This window comes from Pempheris klunzingeri, chromosome 3 (assembly GCF_042242105.1).
Source record: "Pempheris klunzingeri isolate RE-2024b chromosome 3, fPemKlu1.hap1, whole genome shotgun sequence".
Lineage (NCBI taxonomy): Eukaryota > Metazoa > Chordata > Actinopteri > Acropomatiformes > Pempheridae > Pempheris > Pempheris klunzingeri.
In genome coordinates this window covers 5,366,372-5,383,362 of record NC_092014.1, presented here as the reverse complement: position 1 = coordinate 5,383,362, position 16,991 = coordinate 5,366,372, and the positions used below count along the sequence as shown (strand labels likewise).

Here is a 16,991-nt window from a genome sequence, read left to right as displayed (position 1 = left end):
TGTGCCGTGAACATATTCATGGGGGGGGGGAGTACAAATACTTTTTGAATATTTTTTATTTGTAGCAAATCCGAGGGCAAGAGAGGTAAGGTTTATGTCTGTAGGCTCATCTGTGTGCACATGACTTCATATTTGACTGCAGTTTTCACCATAATTATAGTGATTTCTTTAATGATCTGTCTCTGTGATGTGATAATTTCCTCCTCACTTGGAAACGACTGCTTTCTTGGTAAAGGTTTCTCTCCTGCCTCCTACTGTTTATCATATCTGACAAGCTTCCACTATAATTACAGTGTTTTCTTTAATGATCTGTCACTGTGATGTGTTATGTTCCTCACTTGGAAATGACTGCTTTCTTAGTGATGCTTGCTCTCCTGCTTCCTCCTCCCGCTCCTCCCGCTCCTCCATGCCAAAGATGGCTGGGGATGGTGAAGGCGTCCACGCTCATGCCCATGGTTTTGGAGGGGATGGCACTAAACTGCTTCCTGTCTGAACTGTATTTGTAGATGGCCTCCACCTGGGTGGAGCTAATTGTCCGCGGGCCCATGCCAGTAAGTCGCACGAGCTCCTGGGAGTCGGTGTTCATGGTGTAAACGCCCCTGAACTGGCAGTTGGCGTCACGAAAGAGGATGAGGAAGTGGTTGGCAGGACTCTTCTCCATCTCCTGATGTTGGAAGAAGGTGGAAATAAGGAAGTAAGAGATAAATGAGTTAAAAATATCATATTGACTGTGTGGTTTAGTTTTCAGTAACCTAGTCTGGCACCTAAAACTGCACAGTAACATTTAGATTTATATGATTAATGTCATGAATCTTACTGAAGAAGTAGCAAAGTGGCTCATAGTGAAATAAAATCAGTCGTCTACCTCGACTATCCTGTTCTTTTGTGTCTCGTTGACTTTTCCAGCGAGGCAGCAGCGAGAGAGAGCGTTGTGAATGATGAATTTGTTGGACTTGAGGCTTGGCTCTTTGAAGAGCTTTGGACCTGCACATACAAACACAAGCACACTTGTTTCTGCTGACACACGTGCACTATTGTGAGCGTTTTGGCAATGCACATGAAGATACGCTGAACTGTGTAGTGCTGCACCTGTGTACTCCGGGGCAGGTGAGGTCCCGTTGGAACCAGTCTCCCAGTCCTTATCTCCGTTCTGATTTGCCAGTCTACTTGCTGTCACACATCCTGAGGGTGAGTCAGGACGGCTGTGTAGAGAAAAAAGGTCAAACAATAAACAAGCAAGCAACAATACTTACAGTCGACATGTATGTTTAAAACTTTATAATAATATACTATATATTATGTAGCAAGTCCAGGTAATGTTAGTGTGTCAACATGTACAGTTACTGGTAACATATTTACCTTTAGCATGCCACAGTGTTAACATTTATCATTAGAATCATACAACATAACATTCAGCATTGGAAATGACATGACATTGGAACGTTTGGGGTCATTTGGATGCATATATATTGTAAGTTTCATGGCAATCCATCCAATACTTGGTGGGATATTTCACTCTGGATGAAATTACTCAACTCTGACTGGCGTGCAGTGCCTTCTCTGCTATGCTACCATTGTGACTGAATGCTGTGCTAATGAGAGTAAAGAGGCATACATGTGACCTGTGCAGCATACCTCTGGGGTTTCTTAGTGGAGTCACCACAGCTGTTTCCAGGCTCATCTGTGGCTGCCAGGTTGAGGGAGGAGTGAGAGTAGACTTTGGTCAACTTAGAGCCTGAAGAAAACATGAATATTAAGACATAAAATGCCATTGAAAAAATCTACAAACACTCTTAATTTGTTGATAACTTTCTTGTTACTTTTGACGTTACCACGTTTTCCCTTGGCTGGACTGAGAGACAACTGTGTTTCCTCCCTCGTCATGCTGCGAGGCCGGGAGTGGGTTTTCTTCGTGGAAGAACGTCCTTGACTGATTGATTTCTGCTGGAGCACTTTGTCCAAGTCTTCCATGATCTTGAGTTGGTGCCGGCGTGCGTACTCTGCTCGTGTGAAGTCTCCCCTGCGGGCAGGTGTCGCAGGGGGTGTGGGGGAAGGTGAGGTTGTGCCTGCGGGAGGTGTATTGGAGGGAGATGCCACTCTATTGTCTGTGGACGGTTGTCTGAAACCAAGAGCAGTGAGGTTATTTTTACATACTTTATTTATGCTTTCACTTGCACATATCGTCATAAATGTGTTAAATGTGCCTGTTACCTGTTTTCCCGTTCTTGCTCGTGCCACTGTCTCCTCTTCTTCATCTCCTCTGCTCTCTTCTGCTGTTTTTCCAACAGGAGAGCTCGTCGCTGGGCCATCTCCCCCTCGCTATGTACCTCCTCCTACAACGACACACGGCAATGATCATGTACCAGGCTAGTCACGACAGAATTAATCTATGTGCAAAACAAAACTCTTCTTACCCCTCCATTCTGTTTTGCAAGCACTCACCTTAAAGAAGAATTGGATTCCTCCTCTTGTCCCCAGCTCATTCTGTTCTCCACTTGTTTCCAAAGTTTCAGTTTGTCCTGTCAGCTCTCCGCTGGATGCAGGCTGTTCTTGTGGCAGACTGTCGGCTGCCATGGCCAGCTCCAGCTGCTCTATGGGGTCTAGGGGCTCTGCAGCGAGTACAGTATCCGGTTCCACAGCATATTCTGTGTGGTCACTCACAGAATCAGAGGAAAACTCCTGCCCTTCATCAGTCGGTTCATCACTGCCTCCCTCTGGCCCTCCGAGAGATGACATTGAGACCTCTATCAGGCTGCAGCGCTTCCCTGCGGCTCTTGCGCCTTCACCTCCAGCACTGTACGCAGCAGACAGAGACAAAGTCTCGCTCTCAAATGAGCATTCAGAAGGAGCTCCAGAGCTGCTTCCACCAGCAGCCCTCGGACGATCTTGCCTCGGTGGCTGGAAGACCGGCAGCCCTCCTGCAGCCTCTGCGTCCTCCTGCTCCAGCTCCAGGCTGAACTGAGTTGGCGTCTCACTGGAGCCTGTGTCTGAGGTGCTCTCATCAGGCTGCGGCTGCTGGGTGGGCTGAGGAGAGTCTTGAGGGGTACGAGGCCCACCGATTCTGAAGGAAGAGGCGGTCTGAACCTGACATTTACTGGGGGACACACGGCGGAGGTGGGGGAGGGTGTCCACATTGTGGGTTGGCGTCAAGACGCGGTTGAGGGGGGGGAACTTGAGTTCGGAAGGCCGTGGGTGGGGCTGGTATTGGGGACGTGGGTGGTGCTTTGGGCTGCGGGCAGTGGAGGAGGAGTGGACCTTTGTGCGAGGAGCTGGGCACGAGGAAGAGATGACAGTTTTCGGGGAGGTGACAACGTGAGAGCGCCGTGAAGGGGAGGTGGCAGCGGGGGCTCCAACAGGAATCATCCAAGCTTTAGAGGTGCTCTTTGTAGGAGTCTTTGTCGGGGTTCTAGGTGGCGTCTTTGATGGGGTGTGAGGAGGAGTTTTGGGTTGTGTTTTGGCGTTACTTCTGGGTGCTGATTTTGGAGTGGTTTTGGGTGTATTTCTGGGTCTTTGGTTGTTCATGAGCTGCTGCTGCTGCTCTGTAAGTTTCTGCATGTCCTTCTGTAGTGACTGCAGAGCTTCACTCAGTTTCTGCACCACTTCGTTGTACTCCACTAAGACAGCTTCACCTCCTTTCTCTTTCTCTGCTCCTTTTTCTTTCTCTGCTCCTTTCTTACTTTCAATAGAGAACGTGACCTGCTTCTCTAGTCGAGGAGCATTGGAAACAGATGGCTTCTCTTTCTCCTTCTGTCCGTCTTTCTCCTTCTCCTTTTCTTCCTTCTCCTCTTCCTTTTTCAGCTGCTCTTCCATGCGAGTGAGGCGCTCCTCCAGGGTGAGATTATCCTCCTCTGCTGCCTCCCCTCCTCCTTCACCTTGCTCTCTTTTCAGTTGGAGGAAAGCAGTTTTTCCAAGCCTCTGTCTGTGTTTGGCAAAGATGGCTTCAATGCGTCTTTTTTGGGCTTCAATGCTTTTGCGTTTTTCCTCCAGACGAGCCCCCAGCTCCCAGGCCTCAGAACCTGGTTCAGGGCCTCTGGGACCTGGGCTGTCCTGGCGACCAGGTGCCCCCGCTGGGGTGGAGGGTGTGTGCGGAGTGCCTGGGGTCGTTGGGGTCGAAGCGGACGCCGACTCTTCGCCGGGAGCAGCGGGATGTCTTCTCCTGCTGTCTCGTCGCTCAGCAAAGCTCGTCATGCGTGGACTGTTGTTGGTGCTGTGGTTTCCATGGCGATCGTTACTGGGTCGAATGTTACCAGGTGCGTTTCTGGGGGTATCATCCGATGCTTCGGAAGAGTCAACGCTGCCATCGCGTAGAACAGAGTCGTCATCACGTGACATCTCTGGAGTGCGGCCTGTTCTCTCCCTCCTCTCTCCCCTTCCTGGCCTTTTAGTGTCACCCACTTCTCCTCCAACAGGCCGGTAGAGGACTCCTGAGCGACAGGGAGCAGAGCTACTGAGCTGGGGATTCTCCTCCTCAGGGGAGTGTAGGAAGAAGCCAGCAGGGGCTCCTTCGGGACGTAACCTGGGTTCTGGCCTTCCACCCAACACTCCTCTTCCACCTTTCTCTGCTGTCCTTCCCTTCTTCCGATCTTTGCCGCCAGGAGTATGAACCACCTGTAGAGCCTCCTCGATGGTGGGCAGCTCACCCAGTGGCGCCGTGTGAGAGTAAGGGCCCCAGGACGAGCGCTGCGATGGTGCAGAAGCGCTGACCAGGTGGCTGACGTCCTCTGGAGGGCTGTACGGGACATGAGTCATCCCGGCCGCTGTCACTGGTGAAGTCATTGCAGGGATGCCGGTGGTGAGGCTGTCAGTGCTGACAGAGCGAAAGACAGAATCTATTGGGTTTCCCATGACAATGTCAACATCACTGTCCAGCCCAAATGGGATGCTGAAAGTCACTGCTGACAGAGGACGACTGCAGAGGTGGATGACGATGAAAGGATGGACCAATGGATGGGTTGTGCCAGACGAAAACGGAAAAGCAGAGACCACAGAAGCCAAAGTAAGAAGATTAAAAATTAAGATAAAATATGAACGCACCACAACATTTACTGTAGAAATCACATGGAGGTTTTAATGTAACTACCTGATTTGTTTCTTTGTCCAACTTTTGTTTTCTGGAAAGACAGATGACAATAAATCTAAAGTCAAAAAGAGTATTAAAGTCTATTTAGTCTGTTCGAATACAACACCCATTCAAATAAACACAACATGTAAAACAATGTGCTTTCTTTTTCTTACCCGGTGACACTGGGGAGGAGATGGGCACAAAGGGTTGTTTGAAGATGAAGGAAGGAGAGCCACTGAAAGAGAAATAAGCACTAAAATGATCCCCATTCACAACTCTTTTATCACAGCAAGAGTAAAGTGTAACATTCACAGTTTATGTGTGCTGCAGCTTTGATTTTAAGACATTTAAGACATGTGGCTGGAGTTCTTCCTTTAATCATTTTTTGATTCAGTAAATTCTGCAGTGTTTTAGGGTTCAGATTTAGGAGAGATTCCACATCAGACTGAGTAGGGTCATGCCTAATTTTTCCATCCTGATAGTTTTTATGTGGGTGGTTTTAGAGGGATGTTGGTACCTGTTGCTGTTTCCGCTGACCGGACTTGTGCAGCCTAATAACCCTGACACATCTGCAAGACATTAACAGTGTGATAATTATTCATTAAACAGCCAACGGCGAATGTAACAATACTACAGAGATGTTCTCATTAACCTCATGGAGTCACAGACCTGTGAGGTCGATGGGTTGTAGGGGCTTGACGAAATCGGGCTTCTTAATCTCAAACCACTCCAGCAGCTCAGCTATGAAGCTCATGATGTTCAGCTGCGGAAAACAGTATATCAGGTTAGCATGGAGGTGACTCATGTGGAGAATTATAAAGGCCATAATGAGTTAGAATAAGGTGACTTTGTTTCACAGGGTGTCAGAGAAGATAAAACATGGCAGAATGACATCATCCCAAAGAACAAAGGGACACTGCACGTTCTCATACAGTCAAAGATGAAAACCAAGGCTGAAAATCCTGCTTGCGCTGCCATCTAGCGGTCGCTGCACGCTCAGTCAAACCCAGTTGCATCCAATAAACTTCAGCCTTTAAAGTCAATGTGATACTTTACATCCTCAGTGAACTTAGTGTGACCTTTAAGCACTTTCTTTTCCATCCATACGCTTATCTTTCTCCTCACGTTAACTGTAGTGGCATGTCCACATTGGATTAATTACAGCGTAAACGTGAAGGTTCATAATGCTCACATGCAGCACCGGAGGAGCGTAGAGCAGATCCTCCACAGCGAGGGGGCAGCAGCTCTGTAAACTGCTCTCGCAAAACTCTTTGATCAGCTGCAGGTTGTAGAGACTGTCGGCCACAGACATGGTGTCCTTCAGACACACATCTGGGAGGAGCAGAGAACGGTTACTTAAACATAAGAATGCTTTGACAAGTAAAGTTCACTGAACTGCAGCAGAAAAACACAAATACGAAACATGTTTACTACTATTAGAGTCAAAATTATTATTATTAAATTGAATTGAAAATGATTACACAGACGTAATAATACGAAAAGTTGGGAGAAATGTTTGTCTAGTGAACAGAGCATCTACTCAGGACACCACATTTATTGGAAACCTTTTTTTTTTTTTTAAATCATAGGTCCATCATTCAAGCTCTCTAGTGCTTTGACGCATACATCAGCCAAATATAAATATTTAATCATCAAATGTGTTCCTGTATGCATGTGTGCTTTGCATCTGAGCACATGTGTACCCTCTAGAGGCAGCAAGCTGGAGCAGTAGTAGTGCAACACAGCAGCTATAGCACAGCCATTAGACAGATCTTTGACCGCAGAAACCAGAGGGAAAGTTGGCGTCAGCTTAGACTGCACTTTATCCTTCCTGTAGCGAATCTAAGGAAGAAAAGAGAGGGAAGGAGGAGGAGAAAGAGAAGAGGGTAAAAAGAGGAGTTGTGCAAAGACAAGTGGGAAACAAAAACAGTGAGTGAGGGGAAGAGAGGAAGGATCATGAGGCAGACATAGGCAGTATTTACAATTTACTCATCTTAAAGAGAGTTAGAACAGTGTCAAAGGAAATATTAAAACCAGGAAGGCTTGTCGATGTTTCAAACAATAAATGAAACCATTGACTCAAAGTATGAAGCCAGCCAAACTCCAGGAAAATTACAGAGAAGAAAACCCACAGAAACAAAGCGCAAGACTGGTGATGCCTCAATTAAGAAACATGTGCACACATACACACACCAACCAGAAGGTTAAAAAAAGACATTGCAAAAAAATACAATCAAAAGAAAACTATGGGCAGAAAAATGTCAGTGATTATTAATGAAAATGAGGGTGTTTGTTCTCCGGTGTCCATGCAGCAGAAACAGGCACTGATCACACTGTGAGCCTACAACTCAGATCAGGAAAAAAATATGAATAAAAAGTGAATTTTATCAAAATGAAAAGCTCTCACGCTGTATAACAAGAGATAAAACACACCCAAAACGATTTCAAACAAAACAAACACTGCATGTGCATCAAGTGTAACTTATGCTGAATGACGTTACACAGCCTTGTTGGAGGAGGACAAGGATGAGAAGAGTCACATCCAGTCTTATTATGCCTCCTATAACATGGCTTTGTAATACATACTTTTAAAAAAGCAGCAAAACAAATCCATATGGATAAATACTGTTAAAAGCTAATGAGTTCTAACTGATCCATCCAACCTCGGGGTTGGAATAGTGATTAGTTTGCAGTCAGTCAGTCGGTCAGTCACTGGTCAGCGGCGTGGGAGAGGTGTGGCGATTGGTCAGCCTTGTCAGTCGGTCGCTACGGGAGACGTGGAGGATGAGGGTGAGAAAAGAGCGAGGTGTTATACGTTACCACTGGCGGCTTATTCCCCGACTCCTTCAAACAAAAAGCGATAGCATGCTGGATGGGGGATGGCAGAGAGAGGGAAACAAGCATAAATGACAAGGGGGCCGGTCATCATGGGAACCGCCACACCACAAAGTCACATGGCACTGCTCAGGGAGAGAAGAGCGACAGAGGAAGAGGAGGAGGAGGAGGAGGAGGAGGAGGAGGAGGAGAGGATGGGGACAAACAAAGGGGGTGCAGAGGGGGTTTAATAATCAGCAGGGAAGTAATTTCACCTCCCTCCCTCCTCTCCAACATCTCCTTCTCCCCCTCGGCCCGACAGTTTGAGATGAAACTGATGACTGAATGTTACAACGTGATAAACACCCCAATGTCCAAAAAAAGACCATCAGTTATTAATGATAAGAATTCTAATTATAATAAGCAGCTACAGGACATTTCACTGGAATCTACTTGGTGAGATGTAAAAGTCAGCAGACTTTTAAAATGACATAACCAATACACAAAGACACTTTTCATAATGGGACAGATAAGATTTATGTGTGGCATTTCCAGCAGGCACAATACTGTCAGCCGTAGCAGATGGACAGACAGGAGAGAGAGAGAGAGAGAGAGAGAGAGAGAGAGAGAGAGAGAGAGAGAGAGAGAGAGAGAGAGAGAGAGAGAGAGAGAGAGAGAGAGGAGTACACTTACGGGGACTAGTTTCCAGTACCAACGGGTGGATTGACACTGCCAGAGAGCAAGGCACGACAGAGACAAACCAGGAGGAGAAAACAGAGAAGGAGAGCAACGTCGGTGTTAGAGGCTTCAGCAACACAGCGACAGTATGAGAGACAGCTGCTTCATGGCAAAATCATCATGCATGTGTGTGTGTGTGTGTGTGTGTGTGTGTGTGTGTGTGTGTGTGTGTGTTATTTTTACCGCGTCCTGAGCAGGCTGCAGGTCTGTACATGTCTGTGACTTTGGAGGCTCCTCTTCCTCTGTGCTTTCTCTCAACTTCTGATTCAGCTAGAGGGCATTAAAAGGAAGAGTTCACAGTTTTTCAACCAAAACCTTAAAACAAACGTTATATTTTACACACATCATCACACACAGTGATGCAGCAGCACACAACGACGACGACGACAGGCCAAGACAGCATGAAAAACAAGTCTCGTGGGTTCCCTCAGTTTTCTGTTTAGCCCTGCTGTGGCTGCAGGTTGCAGGCGTTTGCCAAAGTGAGCCCCTCTACAGCTCAGCGTCCTGCACCCAGTTCAAATATTAATGTAAAATAAATAAATCACATTTTAGCAATCAAAGTAAGTATGCCATATTACATCAATTTAATAAGCATTTTTAAATCAGGTTTTTTTTTTTCTAACATTGTCAAGTCAGAGTTTTTGTGTTCAATCAAACAGTAATTTATTGACGGTCTAGAGCTTCTTTGCAGTAAATACTGGGAGAACCTGACACAAAAATGCAGCAGGATTCAGAGTGAATGTCCAACTTAAAACTAACTTCATTGCGGTTTGTTAAAATGTAAAAAAGATTTAGTAGCCTTTACTAAGATGACATTGAAAAACAAGACCAGCGCATATCGACTTAACATCAAAAACTCAAGAACTTGTACGACAATGTCCAGCTCCACTAAGGGTTAGGGTTAGCACAACTAAATGAAGGAACACAGTACTAAAGGTAAAACTGATGAGGACACACAGTTTAGAAATATAAATATCATAAATAGCAATATGGCAAGTAAAAGAGAAGAGGGCCGTGGAAGGAAACAATAATACCAAAAACTCCAGATGTTTCTTCACCATGGGGACAGAACAGAACAGACAGAAAGCTGTACTGTACTTCTATTTGGTCTGATTTTAAAATGGAGGTCACAAACTTTCTATCAGCTTTTATTTCTCTTGGCTACATCCGCAGCAGAAAGCAAACCTGTGTGGGGACATTTTTGGGTAGAATTTAAATACATCTTTGGGTTTACAGAGAACTTCTAGTCTTCCTAAAATAAGAGTCAAACAATCCAGATGAGAAGCTGCAGCAGAGTGGTGCGAATACCAGAATACCAATGATGCTAAACCACATTTTAATCAGACCTTGAGGGTAAAGACAGGAAGTGTAATCAGCAGTGTTGCTGTGATATTGAGGTCTCACCCTGTTGACCCAGAAGAGCAGAGCGTTCTCCCACGGAGCCCCGACACCCATCTGCTCCGCCTCCGCCGCCATCTTCACCCTGCCCACCGACTCTTTGGCAGCCAGCGTCATCAGAGCGTCGATCAGGGCGAGGTGGGCTTTCTGCACCAATCACAAGAGGGCCAGTTTAACACAGCTGTCTCCAGACACTCAATGAAATAAAACTGTAAAGAGGTTGACATTTCGTTTACTACAGTGCTGACTTTGTACTCTGTGCTTTTTTAAATCCTTTCTACTTTTATTCCACTACATTTTTAGCAGAAATCCTTTTACTCTACTATATTTTCTTTTCTGCTTTGCAGAGGATTAACTTGCATTTCACACAAGGTAAGCTTGTTAAATATCACTTTGTTTCGTTCCCTCTTTTTCTCCTTTGTTCCTACTTTTCTTCCATCTTTTCTCCTTTTCTTCATCCTTCTGTCCTTTCTTCCTTTGTCCCATTCCTGCTCTTCTTCCCTCCTACCATCTGTTGTTCTTGTCCTTACTGCTGCTGCTGCTAAGAGGAGTTTACTTTACTGCTACTTTTACTGTTTACCTACTCGATTATATTGTATTTTTCACTGAGTATTTACTTTTAATGAATACATATTTAAGGGGAGAGGAACAACTGGAAATCAAATAAGAACGAACAGAAAAGAATAAAGACCCCACACCCATAAACAGCTACACACCGATGCATCACACCACCACACCCACCGTCTTGATGGGGACGTAGTTGAGGTCCTCCTCGGTGACGTCTGCATCCTGGACCTTTGGAGTGAAGCCTTTCTTAATAAGGAACTGCAGCAGGGCAGAGTTGTCGGCCGGGGACCCCTGCGACGCCGGCAGGGAGACCCCATGCGCCTGCGTCAGCAGGGCCTGAGCTCGGCAGTAGATCTCAGGGGACAGAAGCAGCTTGGAGACGGACGGCTTGAGGTGCTCTTGTTCATACTGGTCCTTGTAAAGAGGCTCCCGCAACTCCACAGGAACGTTTTCTGAAAAGGGAAAGAGGACAGTCGAGTTGAGCTTTTTAGCAGCACTAGGAAAATGGTTTTAAAGTCAGTAAGTCCACCACTTGGGTCCAGACTGAAATATCTAAACTATTAGATGGATTGTCATGAAAACAGTAGAGACATTCATGGTTCTGAGAGGATGAATCCCACTGACTTGGCTGATCCCGAATTTTCCTCTTGCACCACAAGTAGGTTGACAACTTTTGGATTGATTGCCATCAAAAATAAGAAAGATATGCATGGTGCCCAGAGGATGAATATGATCCTCTGATTTTTCATATAGTGCCATCATCAGGTCAAAACATAAATTTGTGCAACACTTGTTTTATAACCAAAATACCTGCAAAACTAATAGCATGCCCATCAGCCTCAGCTCTAGTTTGCCTTTAATGCTAATCAGCATGCTGAAGCTAGCATTTAACTCAAAGCAATGCTGTGCAGCCACACACAGCTGTTAGCATGGCTGCACACTCTTGTTAATGTATAGAGAGAAAGAGACTACTGTGCTCATGAGCTCAAAAGAGGTCAGAATTAATATTTCAGTGGATGACGCAAGTTGAAAGAGTCCATTCAATCATTATCCAGAGGGGGAAATAATTACTGAGTGGAGGTGCTCACTCATCTACTGAAAGACGTTCTCTGACCTGCATGTGAGAAGAAACAGAACCATGAACTTAATGGTGCAGAAAAAAAGACTTTTTCTTGCCTTTCTGCAGATATAAGAGAGGAAAAATGAGTCAGCTTCTCTCTCTCAGAGAACAATGCAGGGAATTGCTTGGTCAGTGCATTGTCCCATGTGGCAAAGGTCACAGCCTGCTGCCAAGAGGATGCAGCTCCACTGTATTATCTGTTCTGGGAGAAAAATCTAAACAACTACAGGATAAAGGATAAAAGTAAAGAAGTTTTCCAACTATGGAAAATAGGTGACAATAAGTGACAAGTGGGGGGGGGGGGCTGCAGCAGAGGATAATATCATCATCTGCATGAACAGCCAAGCTAAGCTCCCCAGACAAGCGTGTGTGTATGTGCGTGTCGACTTATCTATGATCTGCAAGACACTCAGACCACTATCTATGAGTGGGTCATTTCACAGACACACACACACACACACACACACACACACACACACACACACACACTGTGGACACAACAACACACACGCTTCCCTCACTGACCCACATTCCAACTCTGCAGCCTCTGGAAGAGTCAGGATAATCCTGGAGATTGAAGTGGACTTCTTAAAGGGAATATCAGAGTCCACATCTCTTCCATTTACAACAACAGTCAATCCTCATTCCCTCTAAGTCTTTACCGAAGTCTTTCCTGCTCCTTCATCTGTCGTTACACATCTAGCCATGACTCTCACTGTGGGCTACAACTCCTCATCTTTTCCTCCTGTAACCTACTGTCATAAGGCTCTTTTATGTAACTCCAACCTCTTCTTGTCATCCTCTCCTCACTGTCTCTTTTAAAACGGGAGGAGAAAAGAAAAGAAAATCTATCTGTGTCACTGCATAAACAACAGTGGAAGCACACACTCCACTGCAGTGTGTCACACACCGTTTGGGGTTAAACCCTCTCCTTTCACACTCTGCAGCACCGGGAGGAAATGGGACTGCCGTTGCCATGGGAATGGTGGAAATGGAAAGCGGCAATTCTGTCCCGATCGCAGCGGAGGCGATGAGACTGGACTGCAGAGTAGGACCCAGCTAACCCATTTAACATAATACCAATTCAATCAGGAAAACAAAACAGACACAGGCCTGTGCAGCTAAACACAGCACAACAGTGTTACACTGCAATGGATTTTTATAAGTATCAAAAGCTAGAAATCATCAATAAAATTAAATCATTTCAAATCTCCCTTCCACAATGTCATCACACATAAACAAACACATATTTAAGACCGCAGCTAACAGCTTTTATTATCAGGTAATCTGATAATCTATACAAATGTTAGGTATATAATTTTAATATAATTTTCCAGACCAAGTTTGATTCTTCAGATTCATTGTTTTATCAGACCATTAAAGGTATTGACTTTGCTCTTTGCTCTTGTATATAGCAAAGAAAAACAGCAGATCCTAACTTTGGAGAAGCATTTCTGCTTGAAAAATGACTCAAATGATTATTTCGAATACCAAAGTATGAGATAATTATTTTTCTGTCAATTAACTAATCAATTATGAAACTAATAATTCAAGCTATGCACATGTCAACACAAAAAAGTACTTTTTCCACTTATAGTTTTTTTGTAATGTAAACCTGCAGCGGTTAGCGCTCAGGGGCAGCAGAGACAAGACATGAACACATTTGTTGATCTAAAGTATAGTTTTTTTTTTAAGGTGATGTGGCAAACTTGTTAGCAAACTCATTTACACGTCGAGCAGATATGGAGCAACATTAATTTGCTGTCAATGTTTTGGCCGCCTGGTGAATGCAAGTGTAACATTCTCCCTCTTTTAGCTCTGTTTTTGGTCTCCACCACCTCTGTGCTCTCCTATAGGAGAAGTTTTTAACTTGACTGAGTAAATGCCTCTAACTGATATCACAGAAAACACAGGCTTCATCAATTCTCTCCATGTTTGTACGTGACTTAGAAAACATCACTCAAAAATAACAAGAACAGGATTTTTTTAAGAGTAATCATCCTCTGACCATGTCAGTAAGAATAAATCTCAGCAGAATCAGGACTGTGTGTTAAATCCCATATGACCCATTGTTAGCGCTATTTTCTTCTGGGCATCCATTAAAATTATATGAGGCACCCAGTGGGCATTTTCCAGTTGACAGACAACAATGAAGCCTCCCTGCTGAGAGGTTTTCCGCTCATCTCTCCTCCTGTCCCACTGACTGCCAGACCGGACACAGATACAGCACGAAATTCTGTCTAAAGCCATTACAACAGCAAAAAAAACATGGGTTGTTACATAAAGAGAAACTATGCAACTTTGCTACTGCGGTATCAGCCACAGGGTGACATCAGCAGAGCCTGGAGCCACATTCAGGGCTGATCTTTGACTGGAGCGAGTCGTTTGTGTCCAAATCTGGTGTCAATTAAGAGGAACAGCTCTGAAACAATAAGCTGATCAATGACAGGCACCTCTGGTAATCGTTTCGGTCCATAGACCCTTGTCATAGCAGACATTTTGATTTGCATTTAGAGCCACTAATGATGGCTGAATTCCATTTAGGTGAGCCAGCTCCAGGACTCCAGCATTGTGTCTGCTCACTCACTGACATGTCTTACTGGGACAAGGGGTCAGTTATCAAACAAAGTTCTGTTTTCAGCATGTCGAATGTGAGGGTTTACTGCTTTTCTTAATTTTACACGTTTGTAGATCTAATATATGTTTGGATTTGGGGTTTGAAGACTTGAATATGAGCTCTATGATGTGATTTTGAGCATTTTCCCAATTCATCATACATTTGTACTGTTTATATTTGTTTGTACATGTTACAGATGTAAAAAAAGCCATGAGAGGTTGGGAACCTCTCAAGAGGAGCAGCCATCAGTATGATGTCATCCAATCCAGCACCACCACAATTCACAGACATCATTAAAGATCTCTGAGCCTGGATCAATAAAGCGTATTATCTATCACATGCATGTATTACATTGGATTGCACACTGTGCAGGCTTTACTGGTCTTTTCTACCTGTATATAAGAGCACACCTGCTGTATTTTGGCCAACAAAATACACATCAGGCTACAAAGCTGCAGGCACAAACTAAACATATGCCTGACTAATTGTTAAATCTGTGTTAAATTTGCAGCAGTTATCACCAAAAACACTCCATTGTCTTACAGACCTACTATGTCACCTACACTGCACTGCCACGCGCTATGGCACAGCGTGCGCGCGTAACACTGACACAAATATTATGCCGTCCTGACCCATTTACAGCCGTGCCCACACGTTGCCAATCTGTGCGCACATTTTTGCGGTCGTTTGGTTAAATTCCAGGCTATGAAGCCGTTTTTCCCTCCCTTCCAGGTTATGCTGAGGCCGGTGAAGTCCTCCACGGGCCTGACGGAGCCCGGCTCCGACAAAAGCCTTTGTTGCACTGCAGCGATGACAGCCATCACGCACCACCGAGGAGATCCCCTCTGACAAGCCTCAATATTAAGTTAATAATTGGCTCCTCGTCGCTGACATAAGCTACATGCAGCGGTGAAGACGCACATGTGGGCCGAGCAGGTTAACTATGAGCATCAGTGCAGCGGGTGATGGAGGATGGAGGATGGATGCTGGGCGGGAGGATGCTGGAGGTTCCCCCTCATACGTGAGATAAAACGGCAGGTCTAACTCAGAGCTCCATATATAGCAGGATTAATTATTAAGCGCCCCACCCAAGCAGCGCCTCGGTGATGTGAACACCAAGGCTGGACTGGAGTCTACCTGCAGAGCCGTAAGACTTCGACAGCAGCCACCGGACGCTGGCGCAGATCTTGGCCCGGTTGAAGTCGTACCGGTCCAGCGGTTTGATCTCCGGCACCGAGAAGGTCTTCTTCATCGCGCTGGGGGAGTCCACCATGGCCGCGCTGCGCCGCACGAAGGACACGGAGGCAGCAGCAGCAGCAGCAACAGCAGCAGCACCGGGACAATGTGAGGAGGAGGGATGGAGGAGGAAGAGGAGAGACGGGGGAGGAGGAGGAGGAGGAGGAGAGGGAGGAGAGGGAGGAGGGCCCTGTGATGCAGAGTGAGATATAAAAATGATAACAAGACCACAAAGTTTAAGATGAAAAGGTGAAAGCAGAAATATGAGGCTTAATGTCACAGCTGAATCAAAAAAAATCTGATATATTGAGAATAAAACATCTCACGTTAGGCTGTCAATCCGGCTCCACGCGCCCATAAACGTCACATCTCAGCCAATGGGGATGTGACAGAAAACATGTTCTGCTAATGTTTCAGATTTACGACAGACGTGAAAGCAGCAGCAGCAGAAACAGACCTGATAAATGTCCAGGAGACAAAAATCATCGCCGTGTTTTGCAGATTTAGAGTTTCCTACGTGGGCTGGGAGCATGAAATGTCAGTGACAGTGTCCGCCTGCTTCCACACGGAGGCGCCCTTGAGCAAGGCAGCGGCATCACCCCACAGCATCTGACCAGGTGACCCAGTCAGGTGGGAAACGATGGAGGGATGGAGGTGGTGTTGCAAAGTGCAGAAGAAGAAACTAAACTACACAAGCAAACACAAATGTTCTTGTCTTCGGCTCAGAGGTCACAGAATCTAAATCCTGGTTTATTTCAACCTGTGAGTAATAAAAACTCTCATTTATTACCACTGGCAGGTTTTAAAGTATGCTTTTGCTATTTAGTAAACTTTAAAAAGCAAACTACACCCAACATATGGAGGGATGTTTGACAGGCTGGACTCATGGCAAGTCTGATAAAAATGCATCACTGACACATTTCTGGACGCCAAAAAAACTTTTTAAAGCTAAACATGAAGAACTTGAAATTCTCATCGTTGGCCAGCGACAGGAAATACCTTCATACCTTTAAGGTGCACCCTAAAAGCCAGAGAGCAGGTCAGAAACCTGGATGTCGACCTTAACGTCAAGATCACACGTCAAACACTACTAGATCATAATTCTGTAACTGTAACTTGAGAAATACATCAAAAGTAAAAAGCTCAATAACACAAGCTGATTCTGAGACACTGGTTTAAGCAAACAGATTCATTTACAGCAATGCTCTTTTCACTGGACTGTCTCAGACGCGCTGCTGAGAGTAAAGTGCAGCAAACTAACCCGGATCTCTTATCTACTGAACTCAGAAACAACCTTACATTCTCCTCCTTTTATTAAAGCTTTACTCACGGCCCAGACAAAGGGTCTTTAACCAGAAATAAATAATCTAAGACTTTACTCTCTCTTTTGATGTTTTGTGGCGTGCAAGAAACAGGAAACTGCAGGAGGAGCCTCTCGT

The 16,991-nt window shown here is 45.3% G+C and overlaps 1 protein-coding gene across 1 annotated transcript; it reads right to left on the bottom strand.

The window, feature by feature from the left end:
• Positions 1-231: 231 nt before the first annotated feature.
• Positions 232-15,616, bottom strand: LOC139198733 (calmodulin-regulated spectrin-associated protein 3-like). Its single transcript, XM_070827659.1, has 19 exons — positions 15,454-15,616; positions 10,754-11,031; positions 10,019-10,159; positions 8,798-8,884; positions 8,570-8,605; positions 7,883-7,930; positions 6,766-6,904; positions 6,255-6,394; positions 5,732-5,825; positions 5,580-5,631; positions 5,236-5,297; positions 5,081-5,111; positions 2,443-4,909; positions 2,212-2,333; positions 1,833-2,119; positions 1,636-1,735; positions 1,090-1,202; positions 866-984; positions 232-664 (listed from the first exon to the last, which is right to left on the bottom strand). The coding sequence occupies exons 1-19, from the start codon at positions 15,587-15,589 to the stop codon at positions 335-337; spliced, it is 4,782 nt and encodes a 1,593-aa protein (XP_070683760.1). The 5' UTR covers positions 15,590-15,616; the 3' UTR covers positions 232-334.
• Between the last annotated feature and the right edge of the window lie 1,375 nt (positions 15,617-16,991).

Excerpts from the sequence above, each read along its gene's own strand:
- LOC139198733 (XM_070827659.1), bottom strand. The coding sequence starts at position 15,589 with ATGGTGGACTCCCCCAGCGCGATGAAGAAGACCTTCTCGGTGCCGGAG. Across the intron at positions 5,632-5,731 it reads ACAACCCATCGACCTCACAG|ATGTGTCAGGGTTATTAGGC; the intron begins GTCTGTGACTCC and ends AATGTCTTGCAG. Across the intron at positions 1,203-1,635 it reads TCCACTAAGAAACCCCAGAG|CCGTCCTGACTCACCCTCAG; the intron begins GTATGCTGCACA and ends TTCTCTACACAG.